Source organism: Lepidochelys kempii, chromosome 5 (genome assembly GCF_965140265.1).
Source record: "Lepidochelys kempii isolate rLepKem1 chromosome 5, rLepKem1.hap2, whole genome shotgun sequence".
In the NCBI taxonomy this organism is placed as follows: domain Eukaryota; kingdom Metazoa; phylum Chordata; order Testudines; family Cheloniidae; genus Lepidochelys; species Lepidochelys kempii.
In genome coordinates this window covers 124,574,813-124,587,258 of record NC_133260.1, presented here as the reverse complement: position 1 = coordinate 124,587,258, position 12,446 = coordinate 124,574,813, and the positions used below count along the sequence as shown (strand labels likewise).

At 50.5% G+C, this 12,446-nt stretch overlaps 1 protein-coding gene across 1 annotated transcript; it reads right to left on the bottom strand.

The window, feature by feature from the left end:
- Nucleotides 1-3,394: 3,394 nt before the first annotated feature.
- LOC140912135 (perilipin-3-like) lies at nucleotides 3,395-9,338 on the bottom strand. Its single transcript, XM_073346300.1, has 8 exons — nucleotides 9,278-9,338; nucleotides 8,174-8,244; nucleotides 7,354-7,549; nucleotides 6,558-6,640; nucleotides 6,167-6,452; nucleotides 5,248-5,438; nucleotides 4,111-4,233; nucleotides 3,395-4,013 (listed from the first exon to the last, which is right to left on the bottom strand). The coding sequence occupies exons 1-8, from the start codon at nucleotides 9,336-9,338 to the stop codon at nucleotides 3,642-3,644; spliced, it is 1,383 nt and encodes a 460-aa protein (XP_073202401.1). The 3' UTR covers nucleotides 3,395-3,641.
- Between the last annotated feature and the right edge of the window lie 3,108 nt (nucleotides 9,339-12,446).

The window sequence follows — 12,446 nt, the reverse complement described above, 5'->3', positions numbered from 1 at the left end:
ACCCGGGGTGCTACACCCAATAATCACAACGGGGTGGAGAAGCAGAAAAGTTTATTTGCAGCTGCAAAAAGGTACAGGGAGAATACAATCTCAAATCCTGCACACAAAGGAGGAAGTTACACAGGCTTTTATACATCCTTTTTCCCAGCATACTTATCCAATAGCAAGCTGCCCCAAGTATCCATATAGCCAGCCAATCCAGTTCCCAGCTAGTTCCCTGAGTCTCTGTATCATTTGTTAAACTATACATAAAGCTGCTTTATTCAGCATTGTTCTTCCATATCCCCCCTGTTTGGCCTTGCTTAGTTTCAGGCAGTCTGACTCTGCAACATACTGTTGCAGATTCTCAGCATAACTGCTGTGTGTGCCTCCAGGCGGGGGGGCCAAGGACACTAGATGTTCACACTCATGTGTCTGTCCCACAGGGGGATGTGAGTGGGCCTCCATCCAGACACACGACCTTCAGCGGTTGCAAAGGCTAGAGTGGGGCAGTGTTAGGTCCTGATTCTACAATGAGCCCTGCACAAACCAGCCCCTGCATTTACTCAGACCTCCAGTAACTTCAACAGGCAGTTGGGAAGAGTAGCTCAGTTCCAGAGAGCTCTGCACAGGTGCAAGTAACACCAGCACAGAGAGACCATTGCATGCTCAGGGCTTAGAAACCACCTTCCCACCCATAGCCCTCCCACACAGGCAGCCAGCAGAAAAAGCAAGCCCAACCATGTTCAGAACACACTACAAGTCTTTCTACCTGGTAGCTACAATCACTAATTATGCAGGGGGTAGTGCCCTGGAAAGATAGCCAGCTGGGGGCAGGAAGCATCTCTTTCCTTTTCCCATTTCTCCTTCTAATATTCAGACCATTGGAGTGTAGCAAGTGTGATCTCTATGCTCACACCTTGGATCCTCCAACAGGCCTTTGGATTAAACACTTGAGCCCATGGGTGAATCATGCTGGGGTTTGCTGAAATAACTCACTGCTCCTTGTGCCATAAATACTGCATCTGGTGGGTTAGTCAGTTACTGCATTTGCTTTGTATAACTTGAGATTGGTCCAGCAACTTTTTTGATGTGGTATCTTACGTCTGACCCTGGCTTGTGGATGTGTTAGAACCACCCCTTCCCTATGGAAAAATTAGCTGTAAGGGCTGTGCTGGGGAAATGTAGGCTGCAATGCTCTTCATGGTGTAAAGAAAATCCAGCTTCTTTCCAAGTTTGAAGCAAATATCTGCTGATGTGAAATCCACTCATTGACCTCACACATTTTATTAGACTTGGACTAAATAGCAAAGAGCTTCACTGGTCTTGGAAACAGAAGTCAGATTAGCTGACCAGTACTCCTGCAGTCTGTACTTTTCCATATCCCTAAAAGGAGGAGGCTAAGACCTTTACTCACTCCAGCAGGGCTCCACCTAGCTATTGCTTTTACTCACTCTTCCCTGTGAGTTTGCTGGAGGGGCCATTTTTAATCCATAACAGAGCAGGGTTTAAAACACACCTCCAGTTCCACAGGCAGACTAGCTTCAGTAATTGCTCCCTGTCAGTTAGGGAGTTTGACTTTTCTGCAGAAAAGGACCTAGGGGTTACAGTGGACAAGAAGCTGGATAGGAGTCAACAGTGTGCCCTTGTTGCCAAGAAGGCCAATGGCATTTTGGGCTGTATAAGTAGAGGCACTGCCAGCAGATCGAAGGATGTGATCGTCCCCCTCCATTCGACATTGGTGAGGCCTCATCTGGAGTAGTGTCTCCAGTTTTGGTCCCCACATTACAAGGAGGTGGTGAAAAAATTGGAAAGCGTCCAGCACAGGGCAACAAAAGTGATTAGGGGACGGGAACACATGACTTATGAGGAGTGGCTAGGGGAACTGGAATTGTTTAGTCTGCAGAAGAGAAGAACGGGGGGGGGGGGGGTGGAATTTGATCGCAGCTTTCAACTACCTGAAAGGGGGTTCCAAAAAGGATGGATCTAGACTGTTCTCAGTGGTAGCAGATGAACAAACAAGGATCAATGGTCTCGAGCTGCAGTGGGCGAGGTTTAGGTTGGATATTAGGAAAAACTTTTTCCACTCGGAGGGTGGTGAAGCACTGGAATGGGTTACCTCGGGAGGTGGTGGAATCTCCTTCCTTTGAAGTTTTTAAGGTCAGGCTTGACAAAGCCCTGGCTAGGGTGATTTAGTTGGGGATTGGTCCTTCTTTGAGCAGGGGGTTGGACTAGATGACCTTCTGAGGTCCCTTCCAACCCTGATATTCTATGAAGAGCTTGGTATCCTCAGTCGATTGGAGAACAAGGCAGGCCCTTTCCAATGAGATGACCACTTTGTTACTAGTCTCCATCTCTGGGAGCAACACAGCCATTCCTGCTCATGGTGCTGTTACAGTGCTGAACCTGAGAGACCTTTCTATCCTAACTCAGGCTTGAGCTACTAAGGAACAGTGATGGAGCTGCCTAGATGACACTACCCCCTTGTGACTTCAAGCACAGACACAAGCTCTCAGGAAAATGCATTAAAAGCCCAGCACTGGTCTGATTATGGATCTCCCACAACCCTGAGCCATGTGCCTGTACGGTTATTGACCTGGCTAGGTTTACACTAGGCAGGAGGAAAGGTTAGGCAGGTGCTTGGCTAACAGCAGGGAGGAAGGACGCAGGCTGGCTGATGTCCATGCTTCAGCAAGACTGTCTGCTGCGCTCTCTCTTGCGGCTAGTCTCCCTGTGTGTGCGCGCAGGGGTGCGTTTTGACAACTCCAGGCAACTGGGATTTAACAATTCACCATCCCTTTTCCTGGACACTTCCAACCTGTTGAGCTTCTTACACTGGATTAGAGGCAAAGCCTGGCAGTCTCCCACCACTGTATGTGACCCTTTTAACTTCGCTCATTACCAATAGTAGGTTCTCAGCTCTCCACACACCCCATTTCCTCTCAAGGCCATAGCGCCGTAACACACTGGGCTCTTCCCTCTGTTACTTGGTCTCACAGTCTGTATTGTTGCCTCACTACACACTGGAAGCCAGATGAGTGTTCTCAATGGGGAGAACCCTGTTGCCTCCTTCTACATGAGAAAAGTCTCAATGGAAGAGAGAGTCAAATGGAGGCACCTGAAGAGATGCCTTCACCCAGGAGACAAGCTCAGCCATTCTGGAGCCCTGCCAGAGAAAAAGTAGGTGCAAGGGGTGTGTGTGTGTGGAGAAGAGGTGGATGGGGTCATCTGTACAGTAAATGTTTGTACAGAGCACGAGTTGGGGAGGGAATCACATTAAGCAGACAGGAATTTGAATGCAGTTGCAGTTTATTGTGACATTAAACCCTAGTTTTACACATTACACAGCTAGGAAAAATATCAAGCTGAGAAGCACTTCCTGTGTACAGAGGAAGACAGCTCTAGGTATGTCCTGAGAGAAGCAGACTAGCCCTGCAAGGGATGCAGTCCTGCATGACTAGTGATGCCACCCTGTAACTGGTAATACATGGTTCTGGGGAAGCATGCGTGGGAAATGACATTCAGGTTCTGTAATTCTGAGGTCAGCTCTTCCTTCTGCAGTCCACCATCTGCCAAAGCAGGACTACGGCCTCAGCGAGGAGACCCCACACTAGCTATGCAGGCAATTCAGCTGGATTCCTTCCAGCAGCAGGGGGAACCCTTCAGGCCTCCACCTTCTTTCCTTCCTCCACCAGCTCATCAGGACACTGTGGGGAGTCTCCCACGGGAGTGAAGGGTCCCACGATCCAGTCCAGGGGAATGTTCTGCATCACGTATTCCAGGAGCTCATCCAAGGACTTCTGGGCCTTGGTCACCATCTCCCGACTCCGGGCCAGGGCACTGCTGGACAGATCCTGGAAACAGCCAGCACTGGAGAAGGAGGCCTGGAGATCTTGTATACTGCTCGAGACCTGCTGGGCCTTGTCCTGGATAGTGCTGGGAAGGCCTTGGATGCTGCCCAGGAGAGTAAGGCAGGTGGTTTTCAGTTGCTGGGTGAGGCTCTGGGACATGGCTAGAGCCTGAGCTTCAACCTGCTGGAAGGAGAAAGAGACTGGAGTATCTGCAAGTCTCCCCTGCAGATGGGGGGAGTTCACTGGAGCAAGGCTGTGAGGGCGAGAAGGAGGAGAATACCTTTGCGGAGTCAGGATCCTCCTGCCCTTCCAACTTCCCCCTGCAGTACTGGAGCCACATCTGGTACAGACGGTCCTGGCCATTGTGAAGCTTCTGATCTACGGCCTGCTTGGCATGGCTGATCTGCAGGAGGAGAGGGCAGTTAGCTGGGAAGAGCAGGAGGCGGCTGGCCAGGGAAGCTCTCCCACAGCTAGGTGTGGGCAGCAGGCAGGCAGCACTACTGCAGCGACACAGCTGGGCCCAGGAACAAACAGTGCCAATGGCACTGAGCATGGGAGGCTGCAGAGACAGAGTCAAGGTTCCTCCCCCACTCTGAACTCTAGGGTACAGATATGGGGACCTGCATGAAAACCTCCTAAGCTTACTTTCACCAGCTTAGGTTAAAACTTCCCCAAGGTACAAATTAATTTTACCCTTTGCCCTTGGAATTTCTACTGCCACCACCAAACTCTAACTGGGTTTACTGGGAAACGTAGTTTGGACACGTCTTTCCTCCCAAAAACCCTCCCAACCCTTGCACCCCACTTCGTGGGGAAGGTTTGGTAAAAATCCTCACCAATTTGCATAGGTGACCTCAGACCCAAACCCTTGGATCTTAGAACAATGAAAAAGCATTCAGTTTTCTTACAAGACGACTTTTAATAGAAGTAAAGGAATCACCTCTGTAAAATCAGGATGGTAGATACCTTACAGGGTAATTAGATTCAAAACAGAGAATCCCTCTAGGCAAAACCTTAAATTACAAAAAAGACACACAGACTGGGATAGTCCTTGTAGCCAGCACAAATCTTTTCTTAGCCATTTAAAGAAATCATAATCTAACACATACCTAGCTAGACTACTTACTAAACGTTCTAAGACTCCATTCCTGTTCTGTTCCCAGCAAAAGCAGCATATAGACAGACACAGACCCTTGGTTTTCTCCCTCCTCCCAGCTTTTGAGAGTATCTTGTCTCCTCATTCGTCATTTAGGTCAGGTGCCAGCAAGGTTACCTTTAGCTTCTTAACCCTTTACAGGTGAGAGGACTTTTCCTCTGACCGGGAGGGATTTTAAAGTGGTTTACACTTCCCTTTATATTTATGACAGACCGTGACCCACAGCAGCTACAGGGCAGGGGAGAGGGGTCGTGTTCCTACCAGGTCAATGATTTGCTGGAGCTGGGAGAGGGCCTCCAGGGTGCGCTGCCTGGCTTGTCTCATCTTGCCCAGGGCGTGCTGGTAGGCTCGCTGGCGCAGCGTGCTCGACAGGGAACCCAGGCGGACGTAGTAAGTCCGCTGCTCTGCAGGAGCCTCTCCAGGCCCCTCCAGGGGAGTTGTGGCAAGCTCAGCTGGAAGGGGGAAGAGGGCAGTTGGCAGCAGTGGTGCAAGTCAGGCAGTAAGGTCAGGTACGCCGTGCCGTTAAGACATTTGTTGCTGGGATAATGTACTGGAATGACTTTCAGTAGCCGCTGAAAACTGCAGGGCTCTCAGGAACCGCAGCAGCGAAAGGAGCAGAACGCTGGCACCTCCTCCGGTGTGTCTGTACCGCCCCCAGCTGGCCCCCCACCAGCCCTTCCATGTAGTTGCATCTCCTGTCTGGGGTCTGTAGAGCCCCCCACACAAGGCAGGGTGGGGTCGTTTGGGGGGGGGGGGGGTCATGTGCCTCCCCCCATTTTTGGGTCCCTCCCATGAGTTGCCATACTGGTAAGAGTTAAAATCTACTTGCACCACCGGTTGGCAGGGCCAGGATACAAGGCAGGGATGCCTTCAGCCCTCCCAAAGCTTGTGACCGATGCAATCTTTCCCAGGGCACGATTGGATGCCCTGCAGCACCGACCAGTAAGGCAGCAGGTAGCTGCACAGGGAGAAGCGTCAGAGCCATCAGAGAGGGCTAGCAGAGGGCCCAGCATGAAGGAACTAAGGGAGGGCTAGTAGCCAAGCTAGGTTGCAAGCTAGCCTTAAGGAGAGGTGGCTCTTTTGGCAGCTCAGCTGTGAGTACTGTGAACAGCTGAGAGTCCAAGCCGTGCCCAAAGACACCAGGGTCACATTGGTTTGTATTCAGCAGAGGGGAACTTACCGAGCTCCTCCTCTGTCATGGGGAGGTAGTAGTCCACCAGCTGCTCAGATTTCCCCAATGCTGTGTCTATGACACTCGCAGCCATCTGCCCCAAAGAGGAGCCCATCACTGTGCTCATGCTGCTGGTCACGGCAGATTTGGTCACCTCCACGCTCTCCTGGACAGCCCCTTGGGCCATGCCCACCATGCTGGTCACTGCATCCTTGGCCTCAGTGACCGGGCTGCAGACTGCATCCTTGGCACCCACCATTGTGGCACGCACGAGTTTTTGGGCATCCAAAGCCACCTAGAGGAAAAGGGGTCAGAAGAGAGGTCACTGAACACCTAGCAGAAATGAAGGGCCCACAGCCTCATCCTGCTCCAGGACCAGTCGTGACACTTGTGTGGTTACCTTCTCAATCGGCTGCTGCAGGATGGGCAGCTGCTCCTCCAGTCTGTCCAGACCCCGACAGGCATATTCATTGGCTGCTGCAACTGAAACATAACCACAGAACTCGTTCCCTTAATTCCTTCATGTGCACAGATCTCGTGGGGCTGCTAATCCCTGTACACTGGAGGACTGGTGTTCCTAAGCAAGTGTCCCCAGGTTACTGATGGGAAAGCCAAGGAAGAGGGTTTGGGCAATTTGCCCAAGGCTATGGAGCCAGTCTGTTTCAGAGCCAGGTTTAGCAGTCAGGAGATCTGGCTGCCAGTCATCTGTTCATCCACCCCCAGCTTCTCCTAGAGGTTTTCAGGAGTCTCCAGTGCCTGCCATGGGCTCAGATCCTTTTAGCATGGGAGCTGCTTCCTGTAGCCTCTAGCAGGTGTTGCTCCATGGCATTAGGTCCCATACACAGTGCATGTGGCTGTGTGGTACTGGGCCAGCCATGCACACCAGGGATTGTGGCTGGGCACTGCCTGCCTCTAGGCTGGTCCAGCTCACCCCTGGTACCTGAGCAGGAATCCCCACCAGCAGCTGCTGCAGCCGTCAGAACTCCTCCGCACAAGGCCAATGCCTTGGCCAGATCAAGTTTAGGAGCTCGCTGAGTTCAGGGAAGCAGGAGAAGGGAGTTTGTGGATTCTGTTTGCGGCCAGTTGGAGGCCGAGCTCAGTAGTGGGCCTAGAGCCACTGTAGGCTGAGCCTGCCCCCAGACCCACCTCCCCCGCCACACACACAGGAGTGTTCCTGCCTCCCTTCCCTTACTCACGCTGTGGCTCCAGCTGGTCCAGGATGGGCTGTGCCCCGGTAATGGCAGCAGAGGTGATGGCCCTCACCCCAGTCTCTACTACCTCACAGACCCCTTTGATGGCTGGGTGGGTTTCTTTGGTGGCAGCGTAGCTGGCAGAGGCCATCTCACAGGTAGAGCTGACCAAGGGCAGGCCAGCCACCCTGTCCCCTGCAGTCTAGGGGAGGGAAAGAGGAGTCAGTTGAGGAAGAGCTCCTGGCTTCTCAAGGTGCCCCTCCTGTCTCTTTTCCTCTGCAACTACTGATTCTGTAGGAGACTGCCCAGCTCTGAGGACAGTCTCCTGTCCATTTCACCTGGGTTTCAGTGGCCTGCCTGTGAGATTAGTTACAGACCCAGAAGCCTGGTTCCATTGGAACAGCTGCCTATATTCAGCAAGGTCTCAGGAATGCCGTTTCCATCCTAGCACACCCACCAACAAAACAGAACTGTGTCATGATCTCGTTCCGTCAGCGAGAGCAGGAATGGAGAGACCTTTTGTCTTTCCAAGTGCAGTCTCTCTCGATCAGGAACCATGTCTCGGTCCAGCACCCGGTACAATGCCCCCACTGGGCATTGCAATTAATGGGATTTGCCAGTGTTCTAATGCAGACAGCATTCACAGGGTCACCTGTGCTCCTCCCAGATTCAGCAGGCACATGTGGGCAGTGACTACGGCACTCTGAGAGCTAGAATCATTGGCTAGTGTTGTGGTTACGAGTCCCTGTCTCCAGCAGTGGAGACATTCAAGCTAGAACAGCCTTTCCAGCCGCCAAGCACACCTGCCTCCCCAGGAGGGACCCACCTGTTGCTCCTTTGCCTGGATCTCCACCTGTGGTTCATTTTCCTTAGCAGACATGGTGGAGTGAGATGTCCCTGCAAGACCCAAAAAGGAATATTGAGTGGCTACAGCAGGAAACAGTGAAATCAATCTTGTGTAGGAATACCAGGAGAGCTGCTCCCGGTCCGTTTTCTCTAAGAGCCAGACCAGGTTGTCCCCCTGCAGTAAGTCTCTCTCTACAGAGAGCAGGCCAGGCCCTTAAACCTTTGATCTAAGGCAGGCTCAGAGACAGCCAGTTCTTCAAGCCCAGGGATGCACTTGTAATCCACACATCTTGTGGGTGTGTTCTTCTGTCCCATCTCGTAGCACCAGGACCAGTTAGAGAGGCAGAGATTAATTTATTGGCTTTACCGTCTTAGCTAAGAGCCTTATGGCTTTTAACTCATGCAGTAGAGGCTCATGCATTTAGGACCAGAGGTCCCAGGTTTGATCCTGCCCATTACCAGGGTCTTTTGGCGTTACACACTCCCAAAGCTTCTCCTCAGACTTCTAGACCCAACAATGCCTCCCAAGGGGAGCACCAGGATACCTGCACAGCTCATCAGAGGCACCCTCCTACTTTAGTCTTTTCCTAGATTGTACCGGGGCTAATTCCATTCATCCCAGAGTACAATCACTGACAGAAGTTATCCTGCTGAAGGTAGTAGCCATTGACTACACACACAGAACACTGAATTGAGAAGGTACCACTGGGGAGCCTTCAGGGACCTCTTGAGTGAGTAGTGTAAGAGTCTCCCTGGATACTGAATTACATAGGAGATGATCATAATGGTGCCTTCTGACCTTAATATCTATGAGTCTACATAGGAGATGCCCACTATGGCAGGCTGGTTATTTTAAAGCCAATTTAGCTGGTAAAAATACAAATATCTTCTATTGTCAGGTAAAGATGGTCTGGTAAAGGAACAGATTCCAGTTTAGGTAAGTTGACACCATCACTCCTAGAGGCGAGAGTGAGACAACTAACTAGAAAGCTAGGGCCAGGAAGCATTTCCCTTATGGGAAGGCACCAGGCCTGTTTTCCTTTCATGTTTCCTGCAATATCTGTTTCAGATCCATATTGGTTACCCAGCACTCCAGTCTCAGCTGAATCAGCCACCTCAGTCAAGTGTTTCCACCTGCAGATCATTCGGACAAGCCAGAACTCAGACCACAACCAGAAGTCCCATTCCCCATCCCTGAGTGGGAACAGCATAGCTTTGCTCAGGTCGAGAGGTGAGTAGGAGTTTTTCCCCTAGTCGAAACTCTAAGTTAGTTCTCCTTCTTAAATATTCTATTCTCCTCTAGGGAAGCCTCCATCTCCTAGAACATACCATTACTCCAGGCCTCCCAGTCTGGAAGGCAAATAGTTTCCTTCCCTGGACCGTTTGCTCAGAAGACTGAACTCAAAATGCTTTACACAAGTACAGCCACTAAGCACTGAAACTAGCTAAGAGCTTCTGACCATTCAATCCTAGCCACTACTGGCCATCAGGCAAAACATTGGGTCACACTCTGTGTAAGAAAAGAGCCCCCATCGAAACCAATACAGAACCTAGGAACCAGAAACATAACACAGAGGTTAACCACACATCTTACCAAACTTCCACACTACTAATCCTTCACTAATGCTCAGACCTCCCTCAAGTCTCAGCCATTATATTCCTGTGATGATGTCATCATAGGGCTGGGCACACTTGACAGACAGCTCAGGAGACCAATCACACAGCTGCATTCTCTACTTTGCCCAGTGAGAGCTGTGAGCCCATGAAAAGTTACAGGGTGTGAGAGTTGCCAATCTTGGTTGGATGTGTTCCTGGAGGTCTCATCACATGACAATCTTTAATTAAAGATTAATCTTTAATTCCTGGAGAGTTCAGGACAATCCTGGAGGGCTGGCAAACCTAGTTTCAGATTATGAGCTGTTTGGGGCAGGCCTTTTACTCTGTGTTAAGACAGTACCTAGCACGATGGGATTCCAGTTCTGATTTTTGCTTTGAAATGCTACGGTCATACAAATAATAATAATGGTTCATATTCTCAGAGTACTCCAGTTGTTCTCTCTGAAGAGCGCCTTTACGCTCCATTTCCCTGGTCACATTTTCAGTGTAGAAGATTTTTGACAGTAAAACCGTCTAAGAGAGGAGAGTGCTGGTAGCTGTTGTATTATTTTCCTTTCCTGCCCACTCCAAAAGAGGCTGGGGAAGTTATTCTGGCCCAGCTGGCACAAGATACTCCTCAGTACATTTATAGCTTTCCTGTTGGTTGATTTGTCCAGGGAAGAGAACATGGCACAGGTTTTTAAAGGTATTTAGCTATTGCTCCTCTCAGCATTGCAAGGCCTAAGTGAGTTAGGCCCAGGACCTCAAAGAGAGTTAGGTAGCCCCACACTGGGCAATAAGGGGTTAAAGACTGAGTGCAATTAGCAGTTCCAATATAAGTGTCAGTTCTATACGTGGAACCCCCAGGCTCAGGGGGAATCTGGGGAGCATTTGGGCAGATGCTGGGGGTGACACAGCCAAAGGGAAGCACTAAGTGGGGAGACAAGCTCAGGGAAAAATTTTGGGGGGGGGTGTCAGTTATAGCCACTCGGCTCGGCTCTGCCCTCTCCCCATTATCATTCCTGGCCTAGTTACTCCAGTGCCAGGGTCCTTCCCAGCCAGAGTGACAGCAGATCACACCAGGCATAACTTCGTCCCATAACCTCCCTACACCTTTCACACAGGGAGTAAAATCAAACCAGGGAGTGCAAATTCCTGGAGCAGCTGAGCAGAGTGACAGTGGCCTGGGGCTGAGGCAGGTGCTCACCTCACTCCTTTAAAGCAGGCCTAGATGTTCATACCCATGTGTCTGTCCCACAGAGGGATGTGAGAGGGCCTCCATCTAAACACACGATCTTCAGTTTCAGTGGCTGCAAGGGCCAGAGTAGGGCCGTTTTAGGCTCTGATTCTACAATGAGCCCTGCACAAACTAGCCCCTGCATTTACTCAGACCCCCAGTAACTTCAACAGGCAGTTGGGAAGAGTAGCTGAGTTCCAGAGGGCTCTGCACAGGTGCAAGTATCTCTAGCACAGAGAGACCATTGCATGCTCAGGGCTTAGAAACCACCTTCCCATCCATAGCCCTCCCACACAGGCAGCCAGAAGAAGCAACAAGCCCAACCATGTTGAGAGCACACTACAAGTCTTCCTACCTGGGATCTACAGCTACAATCATTAATTATCGAGAGGGTGCCACCCAGGAGAGAAAGCCAGCTGGGGGCAGGAAGCATCTCTTTCCTTTTCCCATTCCTCCTTCTAATATTCAGACCATTGGGGTGTAGCTGGTGTGATCTCTATGCTCACACGTGGATCCTCCAACAGGCCTCCGGATTAAACAGTCGAGCCCATTGGTTTGGGGTTTGCTGAAATAACTCACTGCTCTTTGAATAAATACTGCACCCGGTGGGTTAGTCAGTCACTGAATTTGCTTTATATAACTTGAGAGTGGTGCAGCAACATTTTCCATCGGGTTTCTTAGGTCTGACCCTGCTTGGGGATGTGTTAGAACCGCTCCTTCTCTACGGAAAGAGTAGCTGCAGGGGCTGCGCTCGGGAAACGTAGGCTGCAATGTACTTCATGGCGTAAAGAAAATCCAGCTCCCACTTCTCTCCAAGTTTGAAGCTAAGATCTGTTGATGTGAAATCCACTCATTGACATCACACATTTTATTAGACTTGGACGAAAGAGGAAAGAGCTTCACTGGGCTTGGATACAGAAGTCACGTTAGCTGACCAGCACTCCTGAAGTCTACACTTACTCTTCCATATTCCTAAAAGGAGCAGACTAGGACCTTTACTCACCCCAGCAGGGCTCCACCTAGCTAGTGTGTTGGAGAGGCCTCTGTTAATCCAGAACACAGCAGGGTATGTAACACACTTCCAGTTACACAGGCAAATTAGCCTCAGTGATCGCTCACTGTCAGTTAGGGAGTTTCTGACTTTTCCTGCAGAAAAGGACCTCGAAGTTACAGTGGACAAGAAACTGGCTATGAGTCAACAGTGTGCCCTTGTTGCCAAGACGGCCAATGACATTTTGGGTTGTGTAAATAGGGGTATTGCCAGCAAATCGACAGACATGATTGTTCTCCTCTATTCAACACTTGTGAGGCCTGATCTGGAGTACTATGTCCAGTTTTGGGCCCTACACTACAAAAAGGATGTGAAAAAATTGGAAAGTGTCCAGCAGAGGGCAACAAAAATGTTTAGGGGACTGGAACA